Raw genomic sequence first — 21,086 nt, 5'->3', positions numbered from 1 at the left:
CATTTTACTTTGTGACATTTCATATGACACCATTTGAATAACAGTATTTCTTACACTTAACTTGGACCAGTAACATGCTGCTTATAAGCAGTTACTTTGGCACTGGGAATTTTAAAAAGGTTAAAAAAAAAAAAAAAAACACTTTTCAAGACACCATGAGACTGACTCTTGACAAACAGAAGCACTCTCATTTTTTTTCTTCCAGCAAGAAAAGATTAGTAGTAGCTTAAAAAAAACCCAAAACCAAAAAACCACTAATAAATGCACAATGGTTAAGCAGCTATCTAACCCTTCCTTCCCCAAACCAAATATACATGGTCAGTTCTTTTAACTACATCTGTTCAACTGACTTACAATGTAAGTGCCCTGTTCTGCAGTTTGATGTGAAATGCAAAGTTCCCATTGGTCACAGTGGTTCAAAATCAGGCCCTAAATATGTTTTTTTATGTTTGATTTAAAATAGGCAAGCTGTCCTCTTGCTATCCCTGCAAAACAGCTTTGCTAGCAATTGTCCAAGCAATTGGACAGTAGCCTTAGCAAGGCCACAATAAGAGGTCTTCAGTCGAGTGGTGTCATATGGTCTTCATTTAGAAGTATCACAAGAACATTACTTCTCACAGTATTTACAAATGAAAAACATATGGCTGTAACCTGTAATACTGCAAGAAATTCTGCACTTTGGGTTTGTTTTTCGCCTCAGACTTTTGAAATATGAACCAAGCAAAGGGATTTCAGCTTAATGCGTGATTCAGTCCATTCTTTTTCAGAACTCAAAGTCGGGGAAACAGCTAAAGCTTGTATCTGAAAAAAGTGATTTGCCCACAACCATGGTAATGTACTACAGTTGGCAACGAGAGTAGCGTGTCTACCAAAAGGGTGTGGGGTGGTTAGAGACATCTACTTTCCATTCAATTAAAAGAAAAAGATATTAAACTGGTTTTGGTTCCTATAAAGAGTACTGTAAGTCATATATAAGCCTCTTGCATTTACTATTTAGGTTCAATCAATATGGTTATCTACTTGTCAATTTTTCTTGCTCTTTAATGCAGAAAGAGAGCAGCCTTTTTTATAGCTAGCTCAGAAAGTACTAAGCTAATCAATACATGCAGCGATAACAGAATGATTTGAAACATGTAACAGAAGCTTATCACTTTGCAGTATACTGAACACGTCAAAATATTTTCCTAGAAGTAAAGTGAAAATAGAAGTTCTCCATTTTTTATTACTTAAGTGGGTGGTGACACAGATGTTGTAGGCCTTTTGGATTTTTTCCTAGCTTTATATTTTTGGGAAAATTTGATATACGAGCCTTTGCTACTTTGCAGGAATGTGAGGCCAATTTTGCAGTGAGATTTAAAAACTCTGCTCTGAGATTCAAACGTTATCTCCATTGCCCTTGATTTCTTGTCCCTAAACATTTATTGGAAATCCATGCATTGTTCTGGAGAACTGCACGTAAGATCTTCCAGGAATGCATCTTTTGATGTTCCCACAGACCTTAATCCCCTTTGCTTTACTCAGTAATCTGTGTTTGAGCCCAATCTGAAAAGTAGAGGCTTTCTTTCAGCTATCTCCTGTTGAGTTAGTCGATTTGAAATAATTTGTAAGCATCTGATTCCTAGAGGTTTAAATATGCATACATGTATCAAGATTCTGGATTTTAATGCAGCAGAGAGAGGATCAGCTATTATTATGGTCTCTAACCGCTACTCTTTTGAAGAAATGCACAGGATTTAACTATACAGTTCTCTCTGAGTGGTAACAATCATCTGCCATCATACAATTTAAGTAGGTGGAATTCTACACGATACAAAAGGTCTTTGCGATGTTCCAGGCTTCCCATGATTTACCAAATGTTAAGTGCAAGCTCAAAATTAATATAGATAGGTGTGTAGTTATGTATGTAAGTACAGACTAAAGACACGAGAGTTAATAAGAAAGGAACGGGAAATGTTTACAGCTTGAGGCTTTCTATCAATTTTTCTATCAGTTTTAGCTCCAGGACCGTTGTTATAAATTCTATGCGATGATATCTGGTGCATTTCTGCATGTCCCCCTGAAGTCACACAACGGCCTTATGGCCTCCCAGTTCTGAAAGGTTTGCTTCACAGTTTCTGAATCTCAGAGGCTGGAAAGCCCGGGTACTAGTGATCACACTGGCTTTTGCTCAAGGCACCAAACACTAATTTTTTTACCTTTACCCTTAGAAAACAATACTGATAAGTAAAATGAAGAAGAAAGGTAAAATAAATCAAAAGGATCACAAAATCATAAAGAAATCCTTACAGGACATAACTGGAAGTCTACAAGGGCTCTGCTGTTCCTATTTCTCTACCAGAAATGGCCACGCATGGTGCAGACAGGTCTGAACTAGCTCTCTGTGGGTGAGTCAAGGTCTTGAAATCACACGACAGCATCCACTCAGAGGCAAGGATTAGTCCACAGGTGCGTAAGTGCTGCTAACACTACGCACCGACTCAGTCTGGTAAGTCTGTGTGAACTTACCATGAATCTCTACAAGCTCAGAAATCACTAAACCACAATCCATTGCACAGTGGAGAGATGCCAGCAGCAAGGCATTAACAATGCTGTCCACTCCAGAGGAGCTGGAAGATGGATGGGCATCTCTGAGGGCAGAATTGGGCCCAGCGAATGAGCAAAGATTCTTAAAGCAACATTTCAAGTGACACAAATTATGTTATAAAATTGATCACTTCCTTACACATGGCAGAATGCTTCCAGGGCACTCAACATCCTATTCCATTAAGCCATGATAAATGAGATCATACTTCCAGATCAGTTTGAACTCATCTTTTAAAACTGCCTGTTCAAATATTTGGTTACTTATTCCCCTCCCCCTCAAGATAGCAAAAACTGCCTTTTTCTTCTCCAACTTTGCACATCTTAATAGATGCCATTATTGCAGGACCATTACCTAGAAATTTTATTTCTTCACAGAATTCCTCATCTTAAGAGCATGCAAAATTTTGAGAGAAATCACTGAAAAACATACGGTGTGCAAAGTCTACGCGTACACTCAGCAACTTGGAAAAAATGGACTCAAAGATACAGCAGAGACACAGAACACATTGTGAAGAAATGCCCCAAAAAAGTTACTGCCCTACTGCTAGTTTGAAGAAGATCACTGCCACCACCACCTGGAACAGCGTTAGGATGGAAACCTGTGGAGCAGGAGCAAAATTGTTTCAAGCAGATCACTACGGCTCAAGGTGGCTAGGGAAGGTTCATAAATTGATAAGCACCACCGAAGGATCATAAGCCTCCACATCAATTGTATAAAGATTACAACAGAGCCACTTGCTGCAGTCATTCTGAAAAGGTTATGGGTTTCACAGGTGTGCACTGTCAGTTCTGATTAAGCTTAAACTAAACCAGTTATCTATAACATCGCATCGGAAGTTTTATTGCTGAACGCAGGGTAAATCAAATTCAGGATACACATCTGTGCAAAAACACAGAGGGCCAAAGTTCACAGTCCTGACACAGAAGAAGAAAAATCCAACCCTCCAAACTCGGGAGGAGATTTGCCTGTAAAGGATCCATCAGTCTGGCTATTGTCAGATGTTCTGTAACGGAAAGGAAATTATTCGTCACCTTAACACAGCTTTGGGTTTTCTTTCCCTCTTCAAACCATTGTTCGCTCTTATAACGCAGACTGTTTTAAGATTATTATCTGCATTCATTTCTAAAGTGCCTAGAGTTAACCATTTATCTGATCATAAATGAAATTAATTACACACCTATACTTTTCACTACACAGGATGTAAACTAAAGCAGCTATAGCAACAAAGTCACAACATAATTTTTCATCTGTGTGATGAGGAATCTTTCCAAAAGCAACAGTTCACATCAGAGGTTCTTAGAGCTACGCAAAAAGACTGCGGCCCAAAAAACATTGCTAACAAGTCAATTGATTTAAACAGTGACAGGATTTCATTCAAAAATTAAAGAAAGACAAAATGCATTCTTAATAGTTGATACAAGTTGTAAAAGGTACATTCCATTTTCAAAAAATTCGTATTAATGCTGCACTTTGAAGTGCCCCTATTGACTCATAGTTTTAATAGATGGCAAAAGTGAAAAAATTTATTTGCTTTTGCAACATCATTATTTCCTTTGCATGCAATTATTTACTTGCCAAACAATGCTAGTGACAAATCGCAACAGACTATGAAGCCATCTACATCAGCAGATTTTTAACCTAAGGTAAAAATAAACAGAAACATCTGTAAAGTAATCTTGTACAAAGCTACGTTTATTAACAAATACATTTTCTAATAAAACACCATCTGCAAGCAACCCTCAGATTCCACTTGATATAAATAGGCCTTTTACTGTTTTCAGATGCAGTTCCCAGAAAATTATTCCAAGCTCTGCTGCAAAACACATCAGTCTTTGTTGCTGCCTGGAATGTTAATAAATAACATCAAGTTTTTAAATAGTCAAACAAATTATTGGCTTGAAACAATTATTCCAATAGAAAAAGCTGACCTTTTGCAATAAAGTAGTTTAAGAATGCATCGCTCCTCATTCCAAGTATAAAAATATTACCAAGCAGGGAAATATTTTGGGGAAAACAGAAAGCTATGAAACACCCATATTGCAATTCTGCTCATATGTAGACTTTAAACCTACCTGGCCAAGGTTACTGCTTTAGAGAAACTCAGAATAAGAGCACAAGTATACAGACTATAAATAGTCCAATTGGTATCCTTATTATACATCTGTGCTTGGAATGGACACGAATATGAACCAACTAAAATGTTCCTCACAGGACTACTATACTGACCAGCAATACAAAATGCAACAGCTTAAACTGCCGGTAGCAGAGACTGGGACTGAATCCCAATATTAAGAGCTCTTCAAAATGCATAAAAGCTTTAATGGGACACATTTTCATAAGCATTACTCAGAACTTAAGCCACATTAATTCCATTAAAAGCAATGGGAATTTAGCAAACACTGCAAATAAACTCCTTACTGGTGGAACTATTTAGTACCACTGAAATGTGAACACTGCTGTTTTTCCTTAGAGTTTAAAACAGCAGTCCTTCTATCAAACTAGCTCCTAACTGAAAATGCGAGAAGAGTGAAAACTGCAGATGAATTATTAGAGTTCTCCATCCAGAATTCTAGCTGGTATAAATATATTACATCCAGCAGAGATCCAACCTTTTAACATTGATCGGAAACAAGCAATGTTAGTATTCCAAACTCTGCTTTTAAAACTTCATTAAATATTGCTACTGGGACTACCACGACAAACTTTGCCAAAAGTAGTCAAGCACACTCTAGAAAAAAGGAATGTTTTAGACCATAATTCCAGGAAATGGAACGGCATATTTCCCGCGGAAAATACTCAGTGCAGGAAAAACTCAAGTGGTACAAGAGAGACGATATTTTAAACTACTTACTTCAGTAACAGGAGGAATGTTGAGCTTTGGCACTTTGTTCTTCGAACTAGGTGTGTTCACTTTTCCTTCCAGCAGTGTTCCAAAGGCCTGATTTCCATATCCACTCTCAATTTCTATCGGAGGTTTCAGTTCAGGTGAGTCATTGGGTACCTGGTCTTGACCGTCCATAGGCCTGACATATGCTGTAGGCTTTTGCTGCACCATGCTGTTTTTACAGTGAAGTCCTGGTGGGAAATTCTGGGTTGAAAGACCATTGTTTGCAGATAACAAAGATGTGGAAGGAAGTGGAGATCCAGGACCGTGACCTACAAACTCGAGCTCTGTGGGTGACTTCGAATGACTGTTTTCTTTGTAAGTATGTTCTCCAGCTGCTGACTTTGAATGAGTATGCCTCCTCGAATGTGAAGATGCTGCCATAGAATTTGCTTCCTCAGTTCCTCCACTTTTATGCTGCTCGCTCTGACAATTATAGAGGTCTTCATACCTGCCCTGTGGCTGGTCATGAGAAGAGCTATGCTTTGCCCGACTCTGCTGACTACTGGATTGGCTTGGCTGGGCCCCACTAGAGTTGTGACCACCACGTGACCAGTCTGTCCTCGACTTCCTGCTGCTCTGGTGACTGTGTAGCAAAGTAGAATTAGATGACAATGAAGAAGGTGGAGGCATTGATGTCGATGAGTGGCCACTGATCTGATGAGATGGGATCATCCTGTTTCGTGGTTCTGGGAAAAAGTTCTGTTCATTTTTGTCAATGGGGGTCTGTGGGACAGAATTCTTTGGGATTCCTACAAGGTGGCTCTGGTTAGAATGGTTGGTTAACAGGTCCTTCATCTCATCATAATTTCCCAATGTGTTCTGGACACGGTTTGCAAGGGCATCGCCTTTATTTGTCTAAAATATTATAAAAAAAAAAAAATGGGGAAAGAGGGAGTAAATTCCTGATTATGGCATTACTGCTCAGAATAGTTGTTTTAGAAGATGGCAAATGTTAGCTCTTTAATGGTGTCATGCTGACATTTAATTTAATTTCAATTACATTTTGCATATGTATGTTAGAAAAACCTATCAATAGCTGTGTTCAAAGAATCTCTTGAAACAGGCTTGCATGAGTAACACTTGTATGCTGCTTCCCATTTTCTTAAACATGCTCTCAGAGAAGTGTTTAAATTGCATCAGTTATGGATGTTAGGAGCAAAATAGGCTAGTTTTATGTCAGAAACGTTGGGCCTGTACATTTCATATCGTGCAAAACATGAATGTGCAATTACTGGCTAGTGAGCATTTGAATTGCAATCACATCATTTATTTAAGTATGTTATTGCTCTATCAGCACCTTGACCCATAGTCCTGCCATAAATAGAAGCTGGGTAGTCTGTAATAAACATATAGCGCCAAACTCTTCAGTGTAACTCCAATTAGTTTTCTATAGAGGGTTCAGTTTGACCTGAGGTATCTACCATCTGAATCCAGAAAAGAAAAAGCTTCTATCCACTCAAATGCTACAGTAGCTTCAAATTAAAGATCATTCAAAAACATTTTCTTATAGAACATAAACAAACATGATTGCCACATTCCTAAGTATCGGGATTCTTCCATTGTCTGCAGGCTGGTTGTATTTGTGAATCATGCTTTTCTTTGAATTCCAGTAATTATTAAATAAATCCTGACTCATCTGTGTTTCACTGCTATTATACTTTTTCTTTTGAAGCATAAAGTGGGTTTTTTTGGTTCTTTTTCCTTTTCACCTGTAAAAAGCTGGGCAAATACGAAGGAAGCTATAATTAATACGCAGCTAATTTCCCATCTCTTCCTGTTCTAACTCACCCCACAGAGACCCAAAGTACCAGCCTTCTTACTGACCTTTATGCTCCATTGAAATGACCAGCAGAGAACTAAAACATCTTATTCCCCGTGCTTATTACTTCACAAGACTCAAACAATAAAAACAAAGCAAAACTATAGTTCCTGCACAAGCAGATGGTTAACTTCTACAGTCTGGAATTTAAATGATGAAGTTGCAGTGTATGTGAGATACCTGAGGATACAGCCAACTGTACTTTTACTTATGTTTGGGGGTAATTTTTACTCATTACAGCAAGTCCAAAGACACCTTAACACCAGGCCATAAGTTGGGGAAAGGCAGCACTATGAGCTTGTGCTTGGTTAGAGTGTGTCATACTTCACTCCTCAGCGAGGGATCCTACCATGCCACCAATCCATCTTCCTCAAGTATTAAGCAGAAGTATGAGTGATGACAAAAATCCATGCATGGATTTCTCCTGAAATATCTGCTTATATTACCCTCTGCTTAACTAGTCAGGAGATGAGAAGAATATTGCAGAAAGACTTTTTTTTTTCCTTAGTACTGCACATGCCATAAAAAATGTTGAAAAAGAAAATAATAAATGCGAATTTCCTTTTGCTCATTCTCAGCGATTGTGACATATATTACCACTGCACTGAGGCAGTGATTTAAAAATTAACTGTTCAATGTTGTTCTCATCTATATACATTTTGCCAGTGCTCCTAACTGACACAGTTAATAATCCCAGTTGTGGAGAACCACGAATCACTTTTATTCACTAAGTCCCTAGGTTGGTCATTTTAGTGGCAAAAATTATATTCTAGCTAAGCCAAGAATAAGCTCTTTGTATATGAGCTCTTTGTATATGAGTCTCCTTTAACTGAGTTGCACAATGAGCTGTTTGGGCAGCAGCCAAAACCAGGCTCTCTCTGTTCAACCCCCAAATTTAAAGCAAGGAGATGCCATTGTGCTTAAGGTCCCAGCAGGAATTATGATGCAAAGTCTAAACACTTACATACTTGTTCTGTTTCCTCCTTCCCCAAACACTTTAACTCCTTATGGGATAGCACATGGGAAACAACAAAGTATCAAAAAAAGCCCAACCACCAGCCTTCACCTCTGGTTCAGTTACACTTCCAGAGTACATTTAACTTATTTTCCAAAAAGCAAAAGTTTTTTAAAAAAAAAGCAAAAAGTACTGATAGCATATCATCACTGTAACACTTCAACATCAAAGCACATTAAATGGCTCTTGTCTAGAGCCTTACAGAGGAAATCAATATTTTAATTTGAATGTAGAGCTTTTCAATAATTCCTGCGTTGGAGGTATCTGATTCTCTCAACTTATTTTCTTTTACATGTCACATAATGATAAATATAGTTTTGCTTAACTCTGTTTTATGCAGAATGTTCACATCCTGGGGCTAAAAGACACTGTATAAATGTTAGGTACTATTATTTGTAGTCATTTAATGGGAGCATTAATAAAAAAATTTATTTCCTGAAAAGCATGGAGATTTAAATTAATTTAAACATTCTTAGCATATTTTAAGTGCACTAAAGCTCATATCCAATAGTTATTGAAGTCAATGGAAGGATTATTACTCTCTTCAATGGCCTTTGGACCAGATTGCAAAGCAAAAACACATAATGAATGTGAGTGGTAATTTGGCTTATGCTTAACTAAGATTAGAGCACACACAACTAAAACCAGACTTGTGCATCACAACCTGAATGAGCTCAGGTGTGTAGTGCAGTGTACTACCTGCATTTAAGACTTAAACCATAACATTAATGTTTTTATTTTATTTCCTCAACAAATTCAGGGCTCTCATGAGAAGCAGAGTACTCTTGACAAGCCTGGATACCAGCAAGACAAACACAAAATCCAGGCATAATTTCTGGAGCTCTTTGTTACTTCCAGATTGTGGACAATTTCTACCCTCAAATTCTGGATAATTGACTGATTTCTTAAAGGAAACCTCTGTACATCTTATTTTCTGAGCAGCATGCTGAATCACAATTTTGCCACTATCAAGGAAATGCAGCATTTTCTGAGTATTCCAAGGCATAAACTGTATGTCTGGTTTGTGACTCGTAGCCTTCCCCCTCATTCTAAGCTCTTGTTAATTTAGGAAATGTACACCTTCCTACATTTGCTTCTATTGCTTTCAAAAAAGATCTGTAATAGAATCCTACTGGAAGACTAATTTGCTAGCTAGCTATTGCATTATAGTTTTACAAAGAAAAGAACTAATGCACTCAAACATACAGGCCCAATTTACAAGGGTTTTGTGAAAATTTGTATGAAACTTGAGGTTTCATAATTCATTCACTTTCACATGCCTCATAGTTAAACTAACCTCCATGGATTAGAAGCTGAGATCTTTTTTATGCTAAGCTTGAATAGTGTGGAGGGGCTTTACCTGAAAAAGATAAATGATTTAACATTCACCAAGGACTCCCCAATGAAAGTGCTGCCCATTGGGTTCTCTTTCTCAAGTGGAACTCTTCTGAGGCAATTCCTTTAAAAAGTAACAAAAATACTCCTACTCTTTTCTCTAAAATACTCATCTCAGAAACTCATTACTAATTCAAAACATTAAAAGGTATCAACAATTCAGTAGTAAAATTGCAGCTTCACTCAGGAAAACTCTGACATTGCTTTTTCAAATGTCTGCTGTCGTAACACTGCAGGCTCTTCTTCGATCACTTCTGCAAAAACAAGCATTAGCAGGTTGCACCAGAGTTCGAAGACAAGACCTGCAACCCACATGCTCAGTAACTTGCATTAAAGGGCAGCACAGCCCTTGCTGCCTGACCTTCCCAAAATAATGCTGGATGTCATCACATTGTCAAAGGTGTTGTTTCCCCACATGAGACAGCAGAGCTTCAAAAGAACACTTTTATCTTTTAGTAAGTGTGTGCAAATGTGTTTTATACACTCACAGAAATAAATATCTCTTTTCATGTATGTGTACACATACACATACTACAAAGAATCAATGTAGAAACATGTACTTACCCAAAACTGTAATGATCACCTACATTTTACTTGACAGAGGGATAGAAAGAAAGATGTTCTAACAGCTAGAGCAAAGTGATGATATATGGAGGCAGATACTCCACACATCTCATGATACACAATGGCAGTAAGCTCCGTGAGAATATTTAGCCTCTTTTATCAAGTTTTAATATCCCCAACCTTAGAGCCATCTTAAAACAGCTGCCAGTTGTTCAGTCTTTAAAACATCAAAACAGCAGTGGTGGTATTCCCTACCCCAGCAGCCCCTTCCCTGGGTTACTGTTGAAGCAAATGAGAAAGGAATGATAAGCAAGTAAGGGCACTAAGTCTGGGAACAAAAGAAAGCAAACACCTCTTTTCGTATTTCCTGAGACCTGATATTCCCAACCTTTCCTTTGTCACTGTAGTAGTCTCCATCTTACCTCCCACTCCCAGATCCTTCAGAAACATACCAATCAATCCCTTGAGCTGATGCTCCTTAGTGGAGCTATCTCAGATGAGGATTTGGACCTTGTGCCCATCACAGGCTACAACACTTGACCGTGCTGGGCAGTTTTTTCTCATTCTGCTCCCACTGACAGCAATCAGACAACACAAGATGGGTGCAGCTCGTTGTGTGCACCAGGCTTTGAGTCTCATCCACACAGGAACATCTGTTCATCTCAAAATGGAAAAGGGATTCAAACTGAATGTGCAGCACATTTGTTCTCACCTCATGGCCTCTTCATTTTATTGTAGAATAAACATGAACAAACCCCTGAATTTAGTTTTGCACTTGTTTAAGAATGGAAGTCATTACATGTCCACAAAGAGTTAGATCCAGCTTTCATTAGTCCCTAGGAAACTGTATTGTGGCTGGTTCTTAGCAATGCAGAACTTACAAAGGAAACACCAGTCTATCACTTTGTCTTTTTTTTTCCCCCATAGTGAAAAATATAGGCAAGACCTAGCTTTCCTATTCAGTCTTGGTTCTCCTTGTTTTCCAAATTTAAGACAGATGTAACTATTTTTGCATAAAATTGCCTCTTAATTTTTATCTTTCACAACTTATAATGCTTTTTTAGGATAGTAATACATGATGTTTTGCTCAATCCCACAGATCCAACAAACTTCTCTGCCAAGCAGGTGAAAAAGCAATTAAAAAAAATAATTTGCTCAGAAAATCAACAGGATAATATTCTGCTTTTTAATTGTTCAGTGTTTGACCAAACATATGCTCTGTGTATACTTGCTGCAAATACATGCACACTAAACAGATGTAAAAACAGCTATTATCATTCTTATGGTACAATAGATATTGGGAGGGAAGGGGCATGTGTTTTTAGTTCCCGATACAAAATTTTGCAATTATTTGCATATTGGTCTACCTACTGAAATCCAAATGACTACTTACACGAACAGAAGTGTTTGCACACCTTGCAGGAAGTCTCAACAAAATCAGTTCATAGTAAGTTATTATTCCAATGATAAGAGTGCTAAATTAGTAAAGGTGCTAAAGTGTGGTCCAATGCAGAAATAGTTCATTGATTAGACCTTTTTATAAAGACAAAACAAAAAGACACCACAAACAAACTGTCCTAGTGCAGAGTCCTTATTTGGCTGAATAAGTCTGTCATGGGTGAGTGGAATGCACCTCACTCAAGAGAGAGGAGCAGCAATATGTTTTATTAAGGTAAAATAATAATTTGAGAGAGTTCAGTAAGTTTGGTGGCAAGGTTCACCTTATTAATTACTGCATGGAAGAAACATACAAAGGAAAATTGAGTTAGAATCAAGTTAGAATGATTCACACAGAGACCAGAGATGCAAAGAGTAAGGACGACCCTCCCGCTGAGTCACGAGGTTCAGAGTTGATCCCCTTGCTTTCTAAACTCCTTTTGGAGACTAGGTGCAGCTGGATCCAGTCTTAGTCTCAGACTTGGTCAATGGTTTATGTCTAATGGAATTATCCATAAAATATTTACAACAATACCGAGTAGCTATATTTATTAGTAACGTTTCACAGTATTAATTCAGTATGCTCTCAGTCACTTACCGAGGATCTGTCACAGGTAAGGGAGCTCTCCACTTTGGGTAAGGAAGGATCTCAGTCTCAGGTGACACCACAAACAAACTGTCCTAGTGCAGAGTCCTTATTTGGCTGAATAAGTCTGTCATGGGTGAGTGGAATGCACCTCACTCAAGAGAGAGGAGCAGCAATATGTTTTATTAAGGTAAAATAATAATTTGAGAGAGTTCAGTAAGTTTGGTGGCAAGGTTCACCTTATTAATTACTGCATGGAAGAAACATACAAAGGAAAATTGAGTTAGAATCAAGTTAGAATGATTCACACAGAGACCAGAGATGCAAAGAGTAAGGACGACCCTCCCGCTGAGTCACGAGGTTCAGAGTTGATCCCCTTGCTTTCTAAACTCCTTTTGGAGACTAGGTGCAGCTGGATCCAGTCTTAGTCTCAGACTTGGTCAATGGTTTATGTCTAATGGAATTATCCATAAAATATTTACAACAATACCGAGTAGCTATATTTATTAGTAACGTTTCACAGTATTAATTCAGTATGCTCTCAGTCACTTACCGAGGATCTGTCACAGGTAAGGGAGCTCTCCACTTTGGGTAAGGAAGGATCTCAGTCTCAGGTGAGGAATCTCTACCCTTGAGAGGTGTCCCTGCTCAAGGGGAGAGTTACCTGGTGTGCAGTCCAGCTGCAATTCAGGGAGAGCTCAAATTGGGCCCATCCTGATGGTAATATTTATAGGGTGAAGTAGCTGGCTGCTAGTCAGTAGTACAGACAAGATAGATGTCTTTATTTTAGCTCTGGTATCTTGTTCTGTACTTTGGTTATCTTGCACTTTTGGGTTTTGAAATCACCTTCAAAATATTTTTCAAGACACCTTCACTCCCTCATATGTGAGCCAAAGCTTTCCAGCTTGCAAGTTCACCCCAAGGACCTAAAGCCTGTTGCTCCTTAGCCAGCCTGAACCAAAGTACAGCAAGGAGGCAAGCGTATCTGTTACACCCTCCCCGTCTATAATTATTAGACACCATCTGATAATAACACCAGTCTTTCCTCCTCCTTTTCGGGCGATTTTCAAAGAGCCCTCATCCTCCCTACAGCTGCTAACAATGTAAAATGGAAAGATGAAGTGGTGGCCTTTCAATGGATGTCACTGATTGGGAAGAGAGAGATGGAAATTTACATTCTGATGAATTCTTCGGGGAATATCTTACTGAAAATCAAAGCAGCAGAAATCATAAAGGGGGACATCCCTTGGTGATGAAAATCTCAGGCAGAAAAGCTCCTTAGAGAGAATAAAACTTGTCGTAAGTCCCTTCCATACCCTTACTATGCTCCCCAAAGATTCAGACACTTTCCCAAAAGACTTCTTTGGATGGTTATGATTGCACAGGAAAGCTTATGGACTCATTATCTAGAGAGAGGACATTGGTTTTAGCAACTCATATATTTTCTTCTTAAAAATAAAAGGACTAAGTGCTAGTTTTGTAGGTACGACCCCACTTGTAGAGATGCCAGCTGCACATACTTCTATTCCAGGACTGCAAAGTGTGTTTAGAGGAAGAAATCTTGAACTGGTCTGTAACCAAAATTCCTGATTTTGTCAATGCTAGCATACAATGCTGGGCAGAGCATGCAGCTTACTCTGCTGCCATATGTGGATTTGGATAGTCAGTGTATTCAAGAGTATAAGTACCAAGGCAGATGTGATACTTTCATTTCTTACAGGTGATGAGGTTATTTATATTTGTAAAATGCATTCAGGTGAAAGACATTCTGAAAAAGTAAAAGCATAACAATGCAATTTACCTTGTAGGGTTCCCCAAAGAGGTTAAAACCTGAAGCAAAGAGATCTTCATCTTGCTGGACTTCCTGGTTTCTTCTCTCCCATTCTTTCCGCTTAAGTGCACTCCGGTCTTGCTCATAGTGACTGGAGACAGACAAAAAAACGCAACACATTATTTTCCCCACAATTTGGTTACATATTCATTACTATCAGTAAGAGCAGCAAAACATCAGAAACAGTGCAGCTCTTGAGGACAATTCTGAAAGAAAGCAGCAGCCACTGAATAATTTTCCCAAATGTAAATTTGGAATTATAATACTATATGAAATTGGGCAATAGGACAGTCAGTACACTAAAATGAAAACAGACAAAATGTTCTTTTCAAATTAACAGAGCATTATGCAGAAGTATAAAATACATTTTGACGCATTTGCATGAAGTCTGTAAAATTCATGCGCACGCAGACACACACAAACGCACACACATGTGCCCATGAAGACTGTGTCTGTACAGAGAAAGCAAATGTGAAGTCAAGGAAGCACAGCAACATCTTCAAATCCATTTAACTGTGTAACGTTTGTCTCCATCCATCTCAACGCCCCAGTTCAGCCTCGTGTGATTTAGACCACCTAATTCTGTCCAATGTACTTGTTAAAATTTAGGTATGGCTTCATTGTGGGTGCCGAGGGTGTTTTAAACAGTGCTTTTGTAGCAGGCTCCCAGATGAGGCTTTAGGATAGTTGATTCCAGCATCAGATAATCCTACACGCAAACAGAAAAGGATCCAGCGCCTCAGCGTAGCAATGGTGAGTGGCATTTATCTGTACGTCAGCTCACTTTGCGCACCTGCCAGGCCTAGATGACAAGCTGAGAGGCCACATTCACTTCTCCCCTGACTAGCACTGAAGTACTTTGGTCTCTTGGCTTTGCAAACTACTGCCTGCTCCTCAGAGGGAAAAGATATAATTAAAACCATGAACGAGAAGGAAAAATAGGAAAGGAAAGAGGAAAGGAAAAGATGCATGCTTCAACTTGCAGTGACAACTTCTCATGTGACAAGCATTAAGGGACACTTCTGTGCTTTCAACCCATATTTGATTTGTTATGAGGCTTGTGGCCCTGCTTTGTGTCAGTTAATTAGCTACCAAATTCCAGATGACAATTTGAATAGCAAATTCAGTATATGCACTGATGTTATCTGTCGTAAGCAGTATTTCCCTGAATAGCTTCTGGACATGCATGCATACATCCATGCGCACACTTTATGTACAAACGCATACATACAAACACATACTACATATGTAACAAAGAACAGTTAATTCTCCTGTCTCCAGCGAGAATGAATTAAATCTCCATAGAGCTCCACTGCACTTGGAAGATAACGAAATATCTACAACTTTTGCCTTTTTAGCTCAGCATGATGTTGTATTGAAAGCTTCACACCGAGAGATATAATGAGGAATGAACTGCACTGTGATGAGGCTTTAACAGTGTATAAAGTCACTGATTTCTGAGTGAAACCACAATTACTAATTTGAAGCACCAGCTAATTAAAACCACAGCTATGTATTTAGCCTCTTGTTATACCTACTGCAGTTTATAATTATGAGGACCTCTTTATCTACTCAATTAAAAGTTCTTATGATTCAGGCAGGTTGTGTTTGAACCTGCAAGTCCTGCAGAGAGCACAGGAAAGTATACGTGTGTTGCCTGATGACTCCACGTATCCTTACACTCATGTACTTGCTTTTGTACAGGGAAAGAAAAAAAAAAAGACTAATGCCACAATGAAAACCCCAAATTAGAAAAAAAATTAATTAATAATTGGTTTAAGCAACTCAAGAGCACTCAGGCATGGATTGAGTAAGGCTTGAATATGGCTTGTAAACAGAATGCAAAACCACTTACACAGGCCAAGCTGAATGATTTCCACCGACATTTTCCTTTTACAAGTTACAAGACTGAAAAGATGCCACATTTTATTTATTTATTTAAGCACCTCCTGATGTAGTGATGTCACTGGCACCAACATCAAGCTCCAGAACTTTGTTATGATCATTCTTGGTATTTTTTTGCAGAAGCTACAGTACTATTTGCTGGTTTCCTGAGGGAGATGGAGGGGAAACTGTTATAAACAACAACAGCCACTTTACTATACTATATGTGATCATATTGCTGACACAACACTGCAAAACACAAGCGATCTGTTCACTAAAAGGTGAAGGGGGGCATGAGTCTCCCTTCCTTTCATGTCCTAAATCAAGATTAAAATCCACAGGTAAGGGAATAAGTGAGTACAAAGTATTTTCCAAATTGGTACATGAAGAAAGGACAAGGTTGACTCTCCCTCTCCCCACAGGTCTTCTGGAGTAGGGGGCTGGTTTAGCCCAGGAATAATCCAGCCCAGGAGCAGTAGGAACACACTGTATTCACCCCTCTCATGGGAGATCTCTGCAGGGATTTCTTCGGCAGTTTGACTCAGAGATTGTGTGACTCTTGCAGCAAGATCAGATCATTATGGAGTTATAAACCCAATCTAGACACCAGTAGAATGGATCTACATAAGCAGGAGTTTATATCCTGTGTAAGTAATCTTTTCTTATGGGAGCAGTCCTGTCCCAGGCACTGCCAGCATTCACTTCAGAAAGAATTATTCATGAAAATCAGAGTTGCGTTTTACAGCTTCCCAATGGCAACCTTGGCCTAGAGTTTCAGGGTGAAATCCTGGGCCCATTCAAATCAAATTGAATCTGGCCACTGAACACACAGACCACAGAATCACAGATTACAGCACAGAACAGATCTCACCCCTCATGTGAGGCTCCAGCACTTTGTTATCTAAAAGCTGACTCTGGTCTCAAGCATGCAAAGTATTTAGGGAACCACGTGAGGCATTATGCCATATCCTATCTGAGAAAAAGCAGCAAAGGATCTAAGACTATTTAGATGTTTTGTGACACATTACAAAACCACAAATTCAAAAATTATGAAAACAGCAGTAATTCAAAATGGCATAGTCACTTTAAAAGACATTAACTTAACCCAAGACAGTATTTACAATGTTAACAGCAAAAGGTTGAAAAACCAGTATTTTCCAACACAGCATACTGAAGTATTTCTCTTTTCATGCCTGTGTTTATGTAAGACACCTATTCCATGCACCCACAAGGTGAGCACAAAGGCACATCTGAGGCCCTGGACCCCAACAATGTTTATGGATTACCAAACTGAGAACATCCATTTTCCAATAGGAGCAAAGCCCTAAGTGGATTGAGGCAGGGGTAGCATCTCTCTCTCATATTCTCCTGTAAGAACAAAAAAAATCCCCAAAAATAAACCAAAACAAACAAACAAAAAAAATTAAAGGTTCGTTTTGAACTTTCCACTCCCACAGTCACATTGCAGCCTAAGTGTACAAAGTAGCTATTCAAAAGGAAGTGGTTGCTCATCTTGTCAGGTCAATTACTTGGCTTATTTCTCTGCAAATGTATTTTTGCTATGAGAATGCTTGACAGGGTGCTGATTGTGGCTACGGCATGTCAAATATTGTAAGATCATACACAGATTAGGATAACAACTTCTTTGGGTTCTTTGTAATCCAAAGTGGGATGCTGATTAGATCTTAAGGCTGCAACGCACTGAGAACCTAATGGGGTACTCTCCAGAAACTCTTAATGCGGCCACAGTGCAATCTCTGGGACTTATCTTTAATATTTAGCTTAACTAATGTTCTGTGAAATACAGATATGTGATTAGTGGCAAAGGTGTCAGTGAAAACTATAGTCAGATACTATGAGGAACATCAGAGTTCAGTCTGTCTCATTAGTATGAGAAACACTTCACGACTCCTCTAAAGCCAGGAGAATAGGAAATCACAAATACAGACTTTTGCAAACATTTAGAAGAAAACAGCTGCAGGCCACGATACCCGCTATAACCGAGAGGGCCAGTTCCCTAGACACAGCTGTTATGTAACAATGTAGTTTAAATACATGAGCTTTATTGTTTTGTTACCACTTATTAGATTAATAATTGAATTTGAATGGGGAAGTCTGTACATAAATCTGAGAAGATCAGGAATGGTGAGCAGTAAGAATGCTATAAGAGCACATGAGACCACTGATTTATAAGTTACCAGTGTGCTGGATATGGCAGAAAGAATAGTAACCGTAACTGCATTATTGTTTTGGTATGTTTAACATTGAGGTAGGCTGCAAATCCACATCAAATAACAGCATTTGATACTCAATCTTTTAAAATCAGACCAGCATCCATCCATTTGTCATTCTTCTCAGCTATGGACACCCTAAGGGACAGCGTGAGCTGATGCTGTGACAGACCAGGTGCTCAGCCTGGACGAGCCTGCAGAGCATCCGTGAGGCCCACGGAGCTGCACCCCGCACATCCGTTGCGGCCCACGATGGCTGGGGGTACAATCTGCACCAAACGGAAAATGGAGAAGGTGGCTGAGGTGGGAGGAGGTTATATCAAAGCAAAAGGTAACTTGGCATGCAGGTAGGTTTTAGACTAGAAGCTAAAAATGTGGATCTGGTGATAAGAGGTGGAAGTCAGACATCCACTGTCTGCAAAAGGGAAAACCAGAAGTAGAATAAAATTTGGGGCATTGGAAAGGACAGTCCAATCATCCGTGGTGAAAGTGAGAGAATGTGGTGCAAGAGATTGGGAGGGAAAGAAAAAACCTTTTAGGACAGACCATAACAGAGCAAGAGGTTAGATGGAAGAGTTGAAGGACAGTTATAAAGAAATAAGACCACCAGCTAAAGGCAGAGACCTAGCATTTGGGGTTTACCTTCAAAGATGTGCTAACTAGAGACACAGAAGTAGTCTCCCAAAGTATGGAAGACTAAGAAAGGCCGACAAGGGCCTGAAAGGCAGGAGAAAGAGTAGAAGAAAGAAGTCAGACCAGGCACGTTTGAAGGAGTAGTCACTGTGACATGAAGAAAAAGTAGAAGAGAAAAAAAAAAGATCAAACACCTAATGTTGCAGAAGAATCATGAATGAGAACAGAACACTGCTCTGTTGATTCAGTCAAAACAACAAAAGCTCAATAGAGAAAGAATCAATAAAAAAGCTGGAGCAGAGAGGCTTTGTAGTAGTGACAGACTATATCCATGAGGATAAATGAACAACAATTCAAGAAAAACAACATTTATCCACAAGTTAGTGAAAAAGTAGTTGCTGTTCTCAATAATGAGTCTGAATTCACAAAAATGCACACTATGATCAAACCAAATACTCTTCTGTACTACTTCTGGCCCCCCTAAAATATCTGATATGTCTAAATGATGAAAGAAGTTCTCAGCTGAAATGTTTGTCATTTGTGGAAACAAGAAATAAACAAAAGCTTCTAAACTAAGACACAATTGATATAAGATGATATAAATTTGAGAATTGAAAGTCCTTTCCCAAGGTTATTTCTTCATCGTTTCGTTTTTGGGACAAAATCATTGCTCTGCTACGAGCACTCAGGAAGTTGGTGAAAGCCCAACTGGGCTTCCTTGAAAACTAACTCATATGCTGGCGCAAGGTATTAAACATCCCAAATCAAAAATCACTCATGAACATATTTGACTTCCATGAGAAATCCAACTGAGGTCAATGAGAATATTCCCATGCTTAAAATACGTGCTTGCTTTTCCACATGAGGGCAATTCTTTTTCAATACAAGTAAAAATACAAGGCAAAAAGCATTTCACCTGATAATCAAACTAGGTAAAAGACTACTTCTAGCTAATACATTACAATGGGAATTCACCTTTACATAACTCCAAATTTATCTCATCCTAACTCCATTGATTTCATGGAAAAGCAGAGTACCACAGCATTATAAAAGGGAAGGAGAACAGGCTTCCTTGGTATGTTCAGATTCTCCCAATATACACCCTGGATTTCAATACATTTATTCCAAATGACCAAAAAAAAAAAAAAAAAAAAAAAGCAAAAGCAGCCTGAGGTCTTAAAATGTATTCAGTAAATTAGGGGAATTTCAAAACCTGATCTTTAAGCAGAAATATAGCCAACTAAACATATCTTCCCTGCTCATCTAAAGTCTTTGTTTCACTTAATGATAAACATCATATGCAGCACCACATTTAAAATAGCAAAATTCTTCTTTATCTGTTTATTGCCATTGCTCTTGTGTCTTTGTCCTGGCAATTTTACTGCTTAACAGAGACCAATCAGGTCATGATAGAATAGCTTTACAACTTCTCTCTTTCATATTTAACATTTACTTTAATGTTGTGTTCTTCTTCATAGCATGAATAGTTACTGGAAGTATCTAACACAGAACATATCTATCACTGCACTTCAAGATAAATTATGTATTTTAAAATATAGAATATTCCATCTTTGATGTTCAACAGTTCTGTAGAGAAACACTTGAGATGGTCACTGGTTATCTATCCACATGAGCTAAATCTCTTAACAATTTGCATTAAAAACAATGCCATTCCTGTAGCACATTTGATGGAGAATACAGAAGATTAAAGCCTCCAAACAAAATAACACCCAAGAGACCCCTGGGCAATTTACGGAAATCTAAGCTAGGATGCTAAGGGTTTGGCTTATATTTGTCATATTCTTCATTCTTTTTAGTTATTCCCCCCACCCCAAAGTACCTAGAAAATGTTATTTTCCACTCAATTTTCGCCGCTTTTTGGTATTATGCAGCCCCAAACCTTTCCTCAACATGAATGTGGACGGAACAATTCTGGGGGAATGGATGACAGAGATAAGCTCCTGAATAGTAAGTGTATAAAGAATAGATGAGGTTTCAAAGGGGAGCATTTATTGTTTCCTGTATCATAGCACATTGTCTTTCAATATGATTACTTATCAGTCTGAGTTATCAAAAACTGGGATGAAATAAAGCGCTTACGCAGTTATGCTTCATTGATGTCAGCTAGGGGAGCATGAAAATCTCCATGAAGTTGGGTAATTGATGTGTAAATCAGAGCTCAATCACTCTGTAATAGAAATGGTCCCACTGAAAGTATGG

The 21,086-nt window shown here is 38.6% G+C and overlaps 1 protein-coding gene across 1 annotated transcript in view; it reads right to left on the bottom strand.

The window, feature by feature from the left end:
- LOC104618502 (AF4/FMR2 family member 2-like) overlaps positions 1-14,739 on the bottom strand; it is a 30,805-nt gene extending 16,066 nt beyond the window's left edge. The window contains exons 1-3 of the mRNA XM_010284120.1: positions 14,714-14,739; positions 14,089-14,209; positions 5,436-6,326 (exon numbers count right to left, since the gene is read on the bottom strand). Of these exons, the coding sequence (XP_010282422.1) occupies positions 5,436-6,326; positions 14,089-14,209; positions 14,714-14,739 (1,038 nt within the window). The remainder of the gene's footprint in view (positions 1-5,435; positions 6,327-14,088; positions 14,210-14,713) is intronic.
- Between the last annotated feature and the right edge of the window lie 6,347 nt (positions 14,740-21,086).

The sequence above is a fragment of the Phaethon lepturus genome, unplaced genomic scaffold, assembly GCF_000687285.1.
Source record: "Phaethon lepturus isolate BGI_N335 unplaced genomic scaffold, ASM68728v1 scaffold20733, whole genome shotgun sequence".
Taxonomy (NCBI): Eukaryota; Metazoa; Chordata; class Aves; order Phaethontiformes; family Phaethontidae; genus Phaethon; species Phaethon lepturus.
Note: the sequence above shows the minus strand (reverse complement) of the source record. Positions and strands in the feature narration are given on the sequence as shown.